Source organism: Mastigoproctus giganteus, chromosome 12 (assembly GCF_048544385.1).
Source record: "Mastigoproctus giganteus isolate SK-2022 chromosome 12, ASM4854438v1, whole genome shotgun sequence".
NCBI classification, from domain to species: Eukaryota; Metazoa; Arthropoda; class Arachnida; order Uropygi; family Thelyphonidae; genus Mastigoproctus; species Mastigoproctus giganteus.
Genome location: NC_143586.1, coordinates 21,962,313 through 21,980,081, shown reverse-complemented (window position 1 = coordinate 21,980,081; position 17,769 = coordinate 21,962,313). Strand labels below are relative to the sequence as shown.

Sequence of the window (17,769 nt, the reverse complement as noted above, 5' to 3'; positions counted from 1 at the left end):
CATGAACATTTTTTCATGAACAGACTACAAAATATTAATTTTTTTTACCTTTCTCATGGTTTTTGTAAATAATCAGATTTATAAATCTAATATGCATCATATCTGTTTGCTGTAAGTAGCCAAAGTTGATTATGTGGCATTGTTTATTTACATCTCATATTGTGAATGCCTTTAGAATGAGTTGCCTGTTCTTTATACTTTGAATAAGTAATGCTCCCCAATAGAGAAGACTATTGTTATTTATTCTCAGAGGATACCACTACCCAGACAGTTTCAGAGCTGTTTGGCTCTTTGTTGGTAGGTGGGTAGGAACCCAGTGGTATAACAACTGATATTATACCACCGAGTATCAGTCGTTATACCACTAAGTGTCATCTGGGTGGTGGTATCCACAAAGAATAAGTAAAAATAGCCTTCTCTATTGGGGAAGCATTACTTATTTTAAGTAAAAAAAACAGGCAACTCATTGCGAAGGCATTCACAATATGAGATGCAAGAAAGGAAGTGTATGAGCTTATGCAGCATCAGCCAAAAAAAAAAAAAAAAAAAAAATCACACCATTCCCTCCAAATGCCTGTCCAGTTCCTCCTTAAATTTATTTAACCTATCAACTTCCACAACGACAAATGGAAGTTTGTTCCAGCAATTAACCACCCACTGGCTAAAGGCAAATTTCCACACATCTATTCTACATCTATCTTTTCTTCATTTGAATTTATGCCCCCTTAGGTTCGTAATCTGAACAAGTGGAATGATCCCATCAGAATTCAGTGTGCTCAACCCATTCAAGGCCTGTAATCAACTCTGTTTTTTTTTCATACTATTTACAGACTTGATACAATGCACTAACTTATGTCTAGTGCATTTTCCATAGTCTGAGGTTTATAGCCATAAATTTTTATTTAGTTTTAAATCTAACTTGTTAACGTATTAAGGATTCCACCATTATTATGTATGTACTATTATTGGTATGCTGTGTAAAATTTTACAAATTAAAAAAAAAATTTAATTATAAAACTTACAAAACTTTTATTTTAAAAAATTAACTCCATTTAGAATATCCAGTTTATCAAATTTAAAAAAAAAAATTGCCTCACACTTTAGCATGCTCGTCCTAAGTGATCATTAAATATATTCTTATGAAAAGAAATTTTAAAAATTTTATACTGTTTATTCATGATCATGTTATTGTATCCAGTAGTTTAGACTGTTTAGAAAATTAACCCTTTTAGAGATCCTTTCATTCCTTGGAGCCTGTCCCACGATCAGGAGATCACCCAGATTAATTGCAGAGATGTTTCTCTATCATTGCCTTTCACTGTTTTGTGAAAAGAAAGGACACACACACACACACACACACACACACACACACACACACACACACACACACACACACACACACACACACACACACACACACACTCTCTCTCTCTCGCTCTCTCTCTCTCTCTCTCTCTCTCTCTCTCTCCACAAGCTAGTTCACAGACAGAACTGATTTTACAGAGTAACCTGACATTACTGATTTCTCCACATGTGATCTTTAGAGCAAAAGGTCATTGGCACTGTTATGTTCAAATAGAACAATAACCCTTATTAACTAGATTTCAATTAATTTTTTTTTAGTCTTGTGGCATATAAATTCTGTACTAATCTAATTTAAATGACATCATGTTACTGTTTTATAGATATTGCCTAGTAAATAATTTTTGCAAATATTGTTTTTAGTCACTAATGAAAGCTCTCAGAGGAGGAGGAGAGCAATGCTTGGCCCTAACCAAATTTATAATTAACATATACATGCATAATAATCTAATATGCATGCATATTCTATAATGATTGTAATAAAATATTCCACAACATTCTGCTCTTAATAGTTTATGTACAAAGGGTACTAGGAAAGTTTTGCAATACAGCTTTGTTTATTTAATTTTTTCAAAGTAATTTCCTCTACATTCAATACACCTCTCCATCCTCCGAAACCAATCTTTAAACCAGTTCTGCCAAGTTTCACTAGGGAGTAAAGCACACTCGTTGTCCCAAGCCCGTAGAAGGTCCTCATCACTGGAAAACCGCCTCCCTTTTAGCTTCATTTTCACATGCGGGAACAGTGCAAAGTCGCAGGGAGCAAGGTCTGGACTGTAGGGAGGGTGCTCGAGAAGTTTCAGTCCTGTCGTGGTCAAATATTCGGTGCAGGCTTTGGCGCGGTGAGCTGCAGCATTATCGTGATGGAGGTACCAGGTGTCCATTCTTGACTTTCGCCGCAGGTTCTTCATAGATCCAATGACTTTAGACAGGCATTGTTCAGTATACCACTTAGCTGTGACTGTCTTCTGCGTGTCCAAAACGACACGTTCCACAATTCCACTCGATTTGAAAAATACAGCTATCATTTTCTTCTTTACAGATCGGGATTTTCTGACAATTACGGGTGTGTCGTCATCATCAAAGACCCAAACTTTGTTTTGAGCCTTGGTCGGCAGATTGTAATAGTACAGCCAAGTCTAGTCACCTGTCACGATGTTGTTCACATACCGAGATTGTCCCTTATCAAACTTTTTTAACATCTCCCGGCACCAAGTCACATGTCGTGTCATCTGCTCTTCAGTCAGTTGATGCGGCACCCAGAGAGAACAAAGTTTCTTCACTTGCAAATGATCTTGCAGAATCGAACGAATTGCTGGTGCATTTAGGCCCAAAGTATCCTCTATCTGTTGGTAGGTCACTCGCCTGTTTTCGTCAAGCATTTTCCTCACAGCAGTAACGTTTTCCTCCGTAACTGACGTTCGTGGCCTTCCCGGCCTCTCAGAATCCTCCAGAGTGAAATTTCCCCTTTGGAATTCTCTATACCACCTGAATATCGTTGTACGATGTGGACAATCATCATCTAGTGCAAGAGTCATTTCTTCTAAGCACTGGTCTATGGTTAAACCACGCACGAAATTATACCGCAAAACTGCCCTTATCTCATTTCGTGACCACGATGCCATCGCAAGCACTTTACACTCTCACTACTAATGAATAACTGAGCCCATCAACTTGGCGCGGCGGCTACTATGCACGTATGAACATGTCTCAACATGCAGCAACAAGTAGCTTCCTGTGATTCATTGTTGCGTCATATTGCAAAACTTTCCTAGTACCCTTTGTATAGCAGTTATATTCTTTAAGTGATAACAAGGAAGTCTGTGTTATTAGATACACAAACATATAACATAAAGTGTATTTCATCAGTCTATCATCATCTTTATCATGGTTTACCACATAACCACAGCTACAGGCAGGGAAGCAGTTTTGCTTTCTTCTATAGTCTTCTCCTTCTTCCATATTGGGATGTCGCCTCCGTAGCCAGGTGGGAAGGAGCAGCAGTGCGTAGCACACGCTTCTTGATTAGATCGGGGTTCGAGCCCGTCACCACCAAATACGGAAGATGCAGAAAGGTCAAGGAATGACCACCGCATATCCCGGAGCAATATGGCCTTAGTTGCTAATGCTCCTAATAACAAACAAACAAACAATCTTCCATATTGGGTAGTGGTAGCTAGTCTTAATATGAATAAGCTTATACAATTTCAATGTACTGTGTGTTGTGACACATTACTCGTGTCACCAGCATTCCAATTACTGGTGAGTTGCACCACAGTTGCCCTTCTGTTGCCACGTACCATCCGGGAGAGCCTTCACTCACCTCGAACATCGATGAGCCATGGTCATCCAACACCTCGCCAGCGGTTGATGGGTTTTCTCCCCTTGGACCACTTTCAGTAGGTATTAACCACGGCTGACCATGACATCCCACCAGCGTTGCCGTTTCGGATATGTGCTCTGACCCAGTTGTCTGGCCATTACAATTTGGCCTTTGTCAAACTCGCTTAAGTCCGCTGCCTTTCTCATCTGAAGAACAAGAGTAAGACTGATTATCAGAGCTCAGTATCAGGTGTTTTTTCTACATATCCCGACCCACGCATGTGCTGTAGTTCACTTGCAGTTGCTTCGATTTGCACAACGACTCGCTGGTTATGTTTTGTCTCTCCGTGTAATATGTCTATAAATTGTGTATTCTGTAATCAATTTGCTGTTTGCTAGATGAAAAATACAAATTTCTGGGAGAGGAAAAAACACCATGCCATCCTCATCTGAGACTGATTAACTCAGACACATTGGGAAAAAGTACCATAAAAATTCTTCACATAATTAACGGGATTCAAACTCTGATCTTTTCTGCCCAGTGTGGGTAAGGCAGCGATTATACCAGCTGTGCTACCTATGAGTTGTGTAACCTTATATAATAACGATATAGATATTTCTGCTTTCTGTTGGCCAGTCTCAAACTAGTTCAGTTTAATTTTCTTGGTTTCCAGCAACAATTAAAGACCTTAATTGTTAATTATTATTAATTTCCAGGCCATTGTTGTAAGTTGATAAAGAATGAATACAGCCTTCAAAATGCCTCTTTTGCCATTTTGTAATTTAGTGCATTCTATGTAATTTCATAGGTAAATAAACAAATTTGACTTTGTGCTTCTAAGGTATTATAAGCCAGTGGATACAATAACTTTGTCACAAATATGTTTTGGTTCCAATGCTTTTTGTATTATATAATGTTCATATAATGAAAAACTTGTTTTAATTCTCTACACAACTTTTCTAGCTATAAGAAGTTTCTTAATTGATATATAACTAAACTATATTCATCCTATATTATTATTGATTTCATACTTCATGATTTGTTTCATTAGATTGTTTGTGACGGTGCTATTTACTATGCAAATCTCTGTCATCAGAAACTCACAAGACTTCAGTCTGTTAGTGAAACAGCAGATAATTCTGAACAGGTTTGTAATTTTCTCAAAAGACTGAAAATGATTACATGAGAAAATTAAACATAATGCAATTATTTTTTTGTAATTTCTTTTACACCAGAAAGCTACATAAAATATTCTTTGGCTTTAATACATTAATTTCATTAAAACCTTATATTGATGACTTGACGAACTGCACTTAAATGTGGTGTTTATGACACAACTAAACTTAAATACTATAAAAGTAGGTTTTAATAATTCTTGGTATGTTCCCATTTCCAGTATGTGCAGTCTTTTAAAAACAGTGGGGGAAAAAAAAAAAAACTCTGTCTACTATTTCTGATATCTTTGATATTTCCCAGAGATATACCCCAAGGTGTATATCTCTGGGAAATAATAACCCCCAAATAACATGGACTTGGAAGGTTTGAATTAAAAACAGTAGAGGAAGAAAGGGATTTGGAGCTTACAATACAAAGAGACATGAAGTTCTCTGTGTAGTGCTAGTGGGTGGAAAGGAGAGTACGTGATGTCTTATCAATGATTTATTGAACATTCACTTGTAGAGATAGTACAGCTATAATATATCATATGAGACTGCACTAGGAGCTGTGTCCAAGTACAGAGGCCACTTACACCTAAAAATCAACATCAAGCTTGAAAATATTCACAGATGAACAGTGAATCCGGTGAGATTGCCTAAAGAGCATCCATGTGGGGAGAGACTTTAAATATGATCAAGATTTATAAGACTTGTGGGGGGGGAGCAGAATGGTAAAATGAAACAAGTCAAAATTTTCAAAAGTATTAAATGATGCTAAAACTGAGGGTTAGCTCATTTCAAACTAAGGAGGAAAAATTATAGACAGGATTGTAGGAAGTTTACTTTTAGCTAGCAATTATTAATCATTGAAATAAGTACATTATATAGAATTTCAATTAGTTTGTCATTTTAGCTTTAGCATTAGTAGAGGCATATGATGCAAGAAAACACGCTTATACAGAGTCAGCCAATGAGGGGTGGACTTCCCATTTCACCCACCTGTTTGTTCCAGCTATCAACCACCTGCTGGCTAAAAACAAATTTCTGCACATCTAGACAACTGTCTTTCCTCAATTTGAATTTATACCCTCTCCTCTCAGGTGCATAATCTGAGTGAGAGGAAGAATCCTATCAGCAATGAGCTTTCTCAAACCACTCAAGGCCTTATACACCTCAATCAGGTCACCACACAGATACCTAGTCTCCGGACACTGCAATTTGCAGAACTTAAGCCTTTCTTGGTAAGAGCATCCCTTTGTTCTCCTCACCAATCTCATTGCCCTTCTCTGTACTCATTCCAGCAGCTGTACATCCTTCCTAAAATGAGGTCTCCAGACCTGTATGCAGTATGCTATCAAAATTCCTGTATATCATTAGCAAGACCCCATGAGCTGCTCTGGTTGCCTGTCTGCACTGCTCTGAAAACTTCATATCTGACTGCACAATTACCCCCCAGGTCTTTTTCATTCTCCACTACCCTGAGTGTCATGCCACATGTTTGGTATGTTACTCTGGGAGACCACTGCCCATATGCAATACTTTGCATTTGTCAGTGTTAAACTTAAGTTGCCACTGCTCAGCCCATCTGCCCAACTTTTCTAAATCTTGTTGCAGTAGCCTATGACCATTACTGTCATTAACAACCCAGCCAACCTTTTTATCATCAACAAACTTGGACATTAAGCCTGATATAACTTCATCACTATCATTGATAAATATATTAAACAACAATGGGCCTAACACTGAACCCTGGGAAACTCCACTGATAAAATTAGTCCATGAAGAGCAGTGTCCATTGATTACCACTTTCTGTCTTCTTCCACTCAGCCATCCCTTTACCACAGCAGCAACTTGCCCTTAATGCCATACTGCTCCAATTTGTACAACAGTCTTCAACAGGTATCAAAAGCTTTCCTGGAATCCAAATTCCTTTGTGAGTTCCTTTCATCCAGTTCCTTTGTGACTGCATCATAGTATCCAATCAAATTGGTCAGACAAGACTTCCCATTAACAAACCCATGCTGTTTCTGAATTATAACAGCAGTCTTATTTAGATAATTCTGACCAGTGACTCCATTATTTTCCCCGGAACAGAAGTTAAGCTAACAGGTCTATAATTGCTCATCATCCTTAGATCCCCCTTTGTGAATTGGGGATATATTTGCGCATTCTCCAGTCCATGGGGAAGCCCACAGACTGGTTGGTCCCCGAAGACTGGGAGAGGACCTCTCTTGAATCCAAGGATGCTTTCATATTTATGGATAAGGGTTTACTTACTTCCTTTGCTTCCTCTTTTAATATAACTGGATAGATTCCATCCACCCCAGGTGCCTTTCTTATTTTTAACTTCAACAATTTCTCCTCCACTTTACTTTCAGTTTTCACAAAATCATTTAGCTCTCTGTTAGAGCTTGATAAACTTCTGGTCTCTAATTCCCAACAGAATTCCTCATGGGTGAATGTAATTGCAAAATACTCATTCAGTTTTTCTGCTACCTGAGCAGGATTATTAACAATCGAACCATTGATATCAAGTGGACCAATTTGATTCATCTCCTTCCAAGTTTTCTACTCTTAGCCTGTTCGAAATCTAGTTTGGACAGATTAATAATTGCTTTACATTTGTTGCAAGCTTTTGTGTAGGCATAAAATGAACCTCTAGATTTTGATAAAAGCCACTTGGATATGAACATTCTTATCTTGAACAGCCTTAACACATTTATTGGGAAAACAAGGTTTAGATAAAGGACAAGATTTTAAGGTGGAGTGTGAAATAAAGGATTGAATCCATACAAGAATAATTTCGCTGATGCAATCTGAGCAAACATTGAAACATCAGAAGATTTAAAACAGTAATCCGACCAAGGAAAAGAAGAGAAGAAATCTCACAGATCATACCATTTTGAATCCTTATAATGGCAAACAACACAAGGTTGAGAATGGCCATGGGAGAAAGGCTCCATTGGAAAAGAGACCACACCAAGTTGTGATCTGAGGTACATAGAGGCCACTCAACTTGACTGTATAGTTAAAAAGATTGTTTATGAGAAAAAGATCAAGCATGTTGGCTGCATGTTTAGGAGTGTCTGGTTTTTTGGTAGGTAAATGAACAGTCTATATGTGGTCATTTGTGATTGCAAAAGCTTCAGCATCTTGGCTGGCTGGGTCTGTGTGACTAGAAAACAGAAGCCAGCTGGAGTTGTTGAGCATTAAAATCACCCAGGAAAATACCTCACTATTTGGAAAGTTGGACTGGAGAAAGTCAAGTTTTAAAGAGAGGAAGCCAAAGAGTTCCAAGTGATTAATGGAGTTGGTAGCATGATAGAGGCAACAGATGAATTTTACAGAATGTGGTGGAGAGAAGAAGAAGAGGAGATTCCAAATTACTGTCTCTGACAGGGAATATCAGAGTGGATGTATGCACAAGTACCAAAGTACCATCTTTGAAGTGAAAGGAATCATACAGCAAATAATTTGAACAACAGATTGGTAATGGTTAAATCAACTAATAATTTGAAAGAGTACATGGGGTTTGGTAGACTGTAAGTGAAAATGGACATCATAAAATTGGAACTGAGACCACATATATTTGTGAAATGAATAAGGAAGTGTTTGGGAGGTTTAGATCTTTTCGCAGATAAGTTTGTTCTATTTGTTTGACAATTCATGATGTATTCAGTATTAAGAAAAGGTTGGGGGAGCATGCTGTATGAAATAATGTATATGCTATATCCAAAAATAATGAAATTTTTGGATATAGCATATAAATGGGAAGAATGTACCCAGCTTCTTGACAAAATGTGCCCCCTGCATATACATTACGCAGACTCCCTCCAATCACTATCTGGCAGAGTAAAGGCAGCAAGATTATACACTAGCTGATCCGGAAGCCTCCTAGAGAGTTACCAATAGGTTCAGTCCAGTGGACTATCTACTTACCAGCCTGTGAACACCATTTTTGAGCTGTACTCCCAAAATGCGAGGATTGATTTGCTTTCAGTAAAACTATTAATTTGAGCTATTACTTGCAAAATGAATGGGCCAACCAAAACCATGTATCTGTGAGGAAATTTCTAAATAGGTAGTAGACTAGAGTGTGAAAACAGGAAAAAAATTGTCTAAATCTTGTTTTAAAAATTTAGGTATTAATGGCAACCCTTTCTGTGGGGGAGCACAGCACTGATGAGTATTAGAAGCTGCAGGTTAGTAGCAGCAATTAGACTTTAGAGATATGTAATTAGAATCACAGGTGAAGGAAATATCTTTGGAGGTGACAATAGCAGAGGAATTAGAACATAGCCAAGATGAGTTTCAGTTGCAGGAGATGGAAGTGTATGTTGCCATGTCTTCTGTGACAGTATAGTGACTTTGTCACTTGTTTGAAGACACCTGTATTTATTCAAATCTTATTGGGCCTGGAAGAATTTTAAGGCCTCTTCAATCTTCAATCAGGACTTCTTTGCTTGTTAAGTTGAAAAATCACCTACACCATATATTGAGGTTGAGCAATTGAGTGGATTTAACAACTTACATCATTAATGTAACTGAAGAAGAGGAGAAGGCATTTTATGATTAATGGAAAACCTAATGTAAGTGAAAAAATATTTATCTCACATATTTTGTAATAAAATATTGATCAGAATGTCAGTAAAAACAACCAGATAGGTGCATATGAGAAAACATTTTTATAGAGAGGGACAGGTCAAATTTATGTGATAACCAGAAGGAAAGAAACAAAAAATAAATACTGGGAGCATCTTATAAAGAAATTAGTAAATATACTTCTTATTAAAGTTTAACACAAAATATTCATTTATTAATTGAATGAAATTTGAGTTGTAGTATATGTAACAAACAATACAAATAGTATATGAGTAATTTTTTTTTGTCAAATTCCAGGAACCAATTTCTTTCCTATTCCATTAACAAATAAGCCATGTATATATATCATTTCAAAGTAGTAAAGAAGGCTGCAAATATATGGTTTTAGAATAGGTTCAGGTGCACAAAACCTTTTGCTGTGTGAAGTAGACCTCACCCGTACTGAGAATGAGGTATTAACTTCTTTTTTTACATTAGAAGCCTTTCCAAATTATTAATGCGCAGTGATGCCAGTTGCTCAGACCAATGAGATATATTTTCAGATATATATCTATAATGAGATTTATGTACCCTTCAAATTTGCCAAGAGGTAAAATAGAATATACATGAGTGGGCAGAAATCATGGGATAAATTTTCTGTTTATACTCCGGGATGACCAAACGGTCCTCTGACCGTTTGGTCATCCTGAGATAGACAGAATACAAGAAACAGCACCGTATTCAGCAGTCACGGGCTTGAACCCTGGTCACTCAAGGCACATGTACTTATGCACCCGTGCGCCTGACCACTAGGCTACCTACCTAGTAATGGGTAGGCCCACCTTTCGCCCAAATAAGGGCAGTCATATGGCAAGGCATTGAGTCCACTAGTTCACAAAAGTGTTCCACAAGTATTTCCATCCATGCTTGCTTTACTGCTGTCCATAATTCCATCGCTTTCCTGGGTGGGGGGGGGGATCCAAAGCTCGAATGGACATTTCCACAGCATCCCAAAGATGCTCCACAGGGTTCATGTCCGGTGAACAGGGAGGACATTCCATGGTGGTAAAATCTGCGGAATGCTCTTCGAATCATGTTCTAGTCACCATGGCTCTGTGGAGAGGTGCATTGTTCTGCTCGAAGAATCTATTGCCCTGTGGGTGCATGATGACCATGAAGGGATGCAGATGGTCTGCAGGGATAGACGTGCAACCTGGACTGTTCAGAGATGCATCTAGACATACCAGTCACAACATGTGCCAATTGAACATGCCCCCAGACCATTACCAACCATCCACCTGCCTGAATAGTTTGTTGTTGACATGAAGGGTGCATAGCTTCGTGTGGTTTCCACCAGATATGCACCCTCCCGCCCACTCAAAACAACTGGAAACGGGACTCATCAGACCAGGAGACCCATCTCCAATCATCCAAGGTCTAGTGCCAATGTCCATTCCCCCAGTTGAGGTGTAGAGTCCCATGTCATGGTGTTAGCAATGGGACTCTGGTGGGTCGGCGGCTCCTATAACCTATTGCGACTAATAATCGCCTGATGGTCTTGGCGGAGATATTTCTGGCACCTCCTGCGTTGAAGTCGGTAGTGATTTGGGCCACTGTCACCCTCTGGTTAGCTGAAACAATGCGAGACAGACATCAACAGCCACGTTCATCCACCACCTTTTTCTGTCCACGATGAGATGTCATTCTGGAAATGGCGTATTTCCGATACACTCTTGATACTGTCGAACAGGATAGCAATTCCTAGGCGCCTCCATAGCCAGGTGGGAAGGAGCAGCAGTGCATAGCACATGCTTCTTGATTAGACCGGGGTTCGAGCCCGTCACCACCAAATACGGAGGATGCAGAAAGGTCAGGGAATGACCACCGCATATCCTGGAGCAATATGGCCTTAGTTGCTAATGCTCCTAAAAACCAAACAACAAACAAACAAACAAACAGTGCAATTCCTGTACCACCTCCTCGATAGAGTGACCCATGCATCATGCACCCACTATCATCCCTCTTTCAAAGTCGGTTAACTCACGACACTTATCCTTACTGACATTCTATTACAGTCTGTGTGGATGCAATGTACCTATATACCTGCCAAGCTGTGGATTCGTCCACTAGCAAGAGGGGTGACAGCGTTGCATTGCCCAGGAACCAGTTATCCCATGAATTTCGTCCTTTCAATGTATTATTTGTTGTGTGTAATGGATTATTTCAGAGATTTAGTGGTACTACCTGATTAAATGACTGCATTGGTTCCTCTATAAAATGGCATTACAGTTTATACATGTCCAGTATAATTCATGGGTTTGTGTTATATAACTACATAGTACTATTAAAAAATATATAGGATTCTAGACTTATATGAATTGCATATAATAACTCTGATAATTTACACAGCTGTTCTGGATTTTTTTTATCTTTTGGTGAATATGATGCTTTTGTAAATTCTTTATTTTTTATTTGAGAATTCAGGATAGTTCTTTCTTATTTAAAATATTTTTTTTAGCAGTTAACTGTCTTAAAACATTTCTTGTTATGATATGGATCATTGTGATGACACCTTGTACTGTAATGGGTTTTAGTTATCTTTCTAAAAGCTTGAAAATAACTTATATAAATCAATGAGTATTATTTTTGTTTTGGAGATGCATTCTCTTCTTTTATCTGTACATAACTCTTTCCTATAAATAAAGTTTAACTCTGAATTCACTTATAAAATAATTGTAATGCCTTTCTTAGCCTTATTATAACTCATAACATAATTTGATTCGGATAATTTCTGATAATCTCTATATACAAATGTATATGTTTAAGAAAATAAAAATAGTAAATGAAATTTTAATTATGTGTAGATAATACATATCCTACCATCCTACTCTAGTTGTGCATCACAGTTAACAATATGGAATATGTGTTGGAACTAGTGAGGCCCTTGGACCAAGATTTACAAGTAGATAATATAATGCAAGCCCTAGACTTAAGTCAAGGTTGCTCTACAGCTAATCAGTGTCGGTCTACAGTATATGAATTAACAAACCATACTGAGGATGAGGTGACATCCAAGATCTTTGGCATTATATTAGGAGTTGCTGAGAAAGTAAGTATTTGTATATTCATTATTTTATTTTATTTAATTATATATTACTTTTTTTCTGTATATACATGAGAAGGATGCTGTGATTGTGTGTGAATTTTTTCTCAGTTATTTGTATATTCATTATTTTATTTTATTTAATTTTATATTACTTTTTTTCTGTATATACATGAGAAGGATGCTGTGATTGTGTGTGAATTTTTTCTGTTATTTGTATATTCATTATTTTATTTTATTTAATTTTATATTACTTTTTTTCTGTATATACATGAGAAGGATGCTGTGATTGTGTGTGAATTTTTTCTCAGTTTTCCCTGTTTTCAGTCCACTTTTTCAAATGTTGATTCGGAAGCTACTTTCTGGATATGGTATCCAATTGAAAAAGCTGCAACAATGTTAATAAGCTCAGCATCCATCCCAAAGTGATATCTGTGAAGTGTTGTTGTGATCTTGGGAAAACAGAAAGAAGTTAGATGGTGCTAGATCTGGTAAATAGGATCGATACATCATCAGTTCAATAGCTATTTCTTCAATTGTGCCTGCTTCACCAACTGTAACACTCAACTTACCTTCAATCTAATTAATAGTTGTTTGATTTTTCCTTAATCTAAGGTTTATCTTTCTGTTGCTTTTCTTCTTGTTGAATATTGAATTTTTTTTTTTTTTTATTTATTCGGGTAAGGTAAAGAAAGCCCGCACGAGAAGCATGCAAAAGTTCACTGAAATTTACCAGTAAAAGTACTTTGCCGTAACGGCATTTGTATTGTTGCTTGCTCGGTAAACAGACGGCTGGTGTTATCGGTCGGGAGTAGAAGTTGGATCCCATGAGAGCTTGAAACCCTCCCAGTGGAGAATTCAATTCAATATGACTCTGTTCATGATTCAATCACTAATTGAATCACGAACAGAGCCATATTGGAAGTTCTGGCGTCATAAAAAATGTTTGTAATGTAAACTTAGGCGCCTCCATAGCCAGGTGGGAAGGAGCAGCACTGCATAGCACACGCTTCTTGATTAGACCGGGGTTTGAGCCCATCACCAATATGGAGGATGTGGAAAGGTCAGGGACTGAGGCCATATTGCTCCAGGGATATGCGGTGGTCATTCCCTGACCTTTCTGCATCCTCCATATATGGTGGTCATGGGCTTGAACCCCGGTCTAATCAAGAAGCGTGTGCTACGCACGGCTACTCCTGCCCACCTGGCTACGGAGGTGCCGATGAGACTCTTGGCAGAGAAGAAAAGTACATGGATGCATATAAATTATCAGATGAAGCCTACAATAGATATAACTAGATTATCACCATTTCTTGCCACGAACTGGGCTTGGGGTTCACTGTACTAATCCTTAATATCTTCATAAATACTTCTTGCTTTTGTTTGAATGGCCATTGGACTCAGGGGCACTTGCTTCTGAATCTGATTTTCCATCCATATTATTAATAGCTTTTCCATCTTTGGTATAGCACCTGAATACTGTTTTGTGATCACTGTTGATCTTAAATGCATTGATCCTTTAACATGTTCTTTTATACATGCACTGTCCCTTAAAATAGTATTCACTGTTGAAGTAGCGAGACCTAATTCCATGCAATGGATGACAAACTTAGTCTTGCTTCATACTTCTTAATCATCTTCATTTCTAAATCAATTTTGTTTCGTTTCCTAGCACTGCCAGCACTTGCACTTTCCGTTGGTACCTTTCCCTTCACCATTGTAATAAGTAAATAGGAATGAAGGGAAGATTCTGAAAATTTATTGATGTTTTTCATATGATTGAAGATTTCAGTGAAGGGGAACTCATTTCACTATAATATTATAACATAAAAATGCACAGAGTTTCAGCTATTGGTATTATTGCAAATGCAATAAGATCGATTTTACTACCTGTTTATAATAAATTGTGCCAACAGAAAAGCCCAATAAACCGGAAAGTGCAAATTGTTTTTATCATTTTATGGTAGTGACCTCCAGAAATGTGTTTTAGAAAAATATCACAAAGGCATTCAAAATTGATTCTTATAACGGAAAATGATAACGATGAAAGTATCGTGCAATTTCCATTATAAAAATGACCTTTTAGAGAGATAGATAGCTTAGTTATATAGCAAAAATTTCACTTCTGAGGTCTTGGAATGAATTACCAAAAAAAGCAATGTGCTATTGGGTTCACATTGCGATATTGTCACGATTAATAACTTTATTTATTAATAAAGTTATTAATATTAATGAAGGCATATCAGGCTTTTAATGTCTAAGTTTGCAGATGTTAGAAAAGTTGGCAGGTGATTAATGACAATAATTCAGGTATGCTACTGCAACAAGGTCTAGAAAGATTAGTAGATGGATTGAGAAGTAGCAATTGAAGTTTAACATTGATAAATGCAGGGTACTGTAAATGGATAGAATTAATCCCAGAATAATATAGAGAGTGTGGGAATAATGGCGCAGTCAGACATTAAGTTTTCTGATCAGTGCTGACAGACTGCTGGGACAGCTCCTGGGATTTTGTCAATGGTATGTAGGAATTTTGACAGCAGGGATAAGGAGGTGATTACCCTGTTGTTATTGGGTATTGCATACAGGTTTGGAAGCCTCGGTTTTTTTTTTTTTTTTTTTTTTTTTTGGAATGGGTGCAGAGAAGAGCAATGAGATTGTTGAGTGGAATAAAAGAGTGCTCTTACTAGGAAAGGCTTCAGTTCTGCAAATTGCAGCATCTGGAGACTAGGCACCTGTGAGGAGATTTTACTGAGGTGTTTAAAGCTTTGACACATTAGAGTACATAAATTTAAATTGGACAGTTGCAGAATAGATATGGAAATTTGCCTTCAGTGTCTGCTGCTGTAAAAAGTGGGTAGTTTGAATAAATCCAAGGAATAGCTAGATAAACTATTAGAGCAAAGTAGAGGTGATATGTGATGTGTTGGTGGTTTTTTTTTTTTGGGCTCTTGTTGTATACATTCTTTGCATCTACATTCACATATAAGGAATTATTAAGGGAGGCAAATGCCAGAAGTTTTTCAAACTGTAACAGGGTCTTAAAGATTTTGTAATAGCTGAGTGCAAAGTGAAGGAGAAATTGTTGAAGTTAAACATAAGAAAGACACCTGGAGTGGATGGGATCTATCCAGTTATATTAAAGGAGATGGCAAAGGAACCAAGCAAACCCTTAGCCATAATTATGAGAGCATCCTTTGACACAGGGGAAGTCCCCATGGACTGGAGATGTGCAAATGTATCCCCAGTTCACAAAGGGGGATCGAAGGGTGACATGAGTAATTACAGACCAGTTAGTTTAACTTCTGTTCCAAGTTAACTAATGGAGTCACTGCTTATAGATGCATTCACCTAGACAAGATTGCAACAATCATTGAGACACAGCAAGGGTTTGTTCAGGGAAAGTTTTGTCCAACAAATTTTATTGGATGCTATGATGTAGTTACAAAGGAACTAGATGCAAAAAATAATTTTGATATCATATACTTGGATTTCAGGACAGCTTTTGACACTGTTGCACATGGAAGATTACTGTAAAAATTGGAGCAGTATGGTATTAACGATAAGTTGCTACTGTTGCTACAATGGATAAAAGGTGGTTGAGTGAGAGAAGACAGAGAGTGATAAAATCAATGGATGCTGCTCTTCGTGGATTAATGTTATTAGTGGAGTCCCGCAGGGTTCAGCATTGGGTTCACTCTTGTTTTGTATATTTATCAATGACATTGATGAAGGTATATCAGGGTTAGTGTTGAAGTTTGCAGATGATACAAAAGTTGGCAGGGTTGTTAATGACAGTAATGGCAGTGTGCTACTGCAACAGGATCTAGAAAATTTCGCAGATGGGCTGAGAATTAGCAACTGAAGTTTAACATTGACAAATGCGAAGTACTGCATATGGGTAGAAGTAACCCCAGAGGAACGTATCAACTGTGTGGTACTACACTTAGGGTAGAAAATGATAAAGATCTGGGAGTGATTGTACAGTCAGATATGAAGGTTTTCTGAGCAATGCAGACAGGCTGCTAGAGCAGGTCATGGGATATTGTCAATGATATACACAAATTTTTGCCAGCAGGGAAAAGGAGGTCATTATCCCTTTTTATATGGCAAAGGTCAGGCCATGCCTTGAGTACTGCATACAGGTCTGGAAGTCTCATTTTAAGAAATGTAGAGTTGCTTGAATGTATACACAATGCCTCCATAGCCAGGTGGGCAGGAGCAGCAGTGTGTAGCACACACTTCTTGATTAGACCGGGGTTCGAGCCCGTGACCACCAAATACAGGGGATACGGAAAGGTCAGGGAATGACCACCGCATATCCCCGGAGCAATATGGCCTTAGTTGCTAATGCTCCTAAAAACCAAATAACAAAACAACAAACAACAGTGTGTACAGAGAAAGGCAACAAGATTGGTGAGGGGAACAGAGGGATCCTCTTACCAAGAAAGGCTTAAGTTGTGCAGATTGGAGTGGCTGGAGACTAGACACCTGCGAGGTGATCTGATTGAGGTGTATAAGGCCTTGAATGGGTTGAGCACGCTGAATTCTGATGGAATTCTTCTGCTTGCTTACACAGATTGTGAACCTGACGGGGCATATATTCAAATTGAAGAAAGACAGTTGTAGAATAGATGTGTGGAAATTTGCTTTTAGCCAGTGGGTGATTAATTGCTGGAACAAACTTTGATCTGTTGTTGTGAAAGTTGATAGGTTAAATAAATTCAAGGAGGAATTGGACAAACATTTAGATGGAATGGTTGTGTGAGATTGTTTTTTTTTTTTTTTTTTTTTTTTGGCTGATGCTATATAAGCTCATATGCTTGCTTTCTTGCATCACAAGCCTCTATTACTACTACTACTACTACTACTACTACTACTATGTCATCAGTGAAGTATACATATTAAGAAGAAAGAATATATCATTGGTTGCTACAAAGTATGGAAGTCCAAAGACAGAAGTTCACAATTTTATATATATGTGGGCAACTATATGCAATATCATATTTTGTGATAGGACATATGAATTCTGGTATGTATGGACATTCCAGCAACTTTATAAGTGCTATTTGTCTTTTAGAGAAAGTTACAAGATAAAAAAAAAATTAAAAAAAGCAGGAGAATCCTGTGACTGTTTAAGAAATAACACTTTTTATAAAACACTGATGTACAAATTGGAGCAGTTTATTTGTTTTACTTTTGGGTGATGCTATATAAGTGTGAATCCTTGCATTATTTGCCAC

At 37.7% G+C, this 17,769-nt stretch overlaps 1 protein-coding gene across 1 annotated transcript in view; it reads left to right on the top strand.

Annotated features, from left to right (window-relative positions):
- LOC150076771 (BAI1-associated protein 3-like) overlaps nt 1–17,769 on the top strand; it is a 350,663-nt gene that overhangs the window by 265,857 nt on the left and 67,037 nt on the right. Inside the window, exons 23-24 of the mRNA XM_090386647.1 lie at nt 4,737–4,832; nt 12,317–12,532. Coding sequence (XP_090242773.1) covers nt 4,737–4,832; nt 12,317–12,532 — 312 coding nt within the window. The remainder of the gene's footprint in view (nt 1–4,736; nt 4,833–12,316; nt 12,533–17,769) is intronic.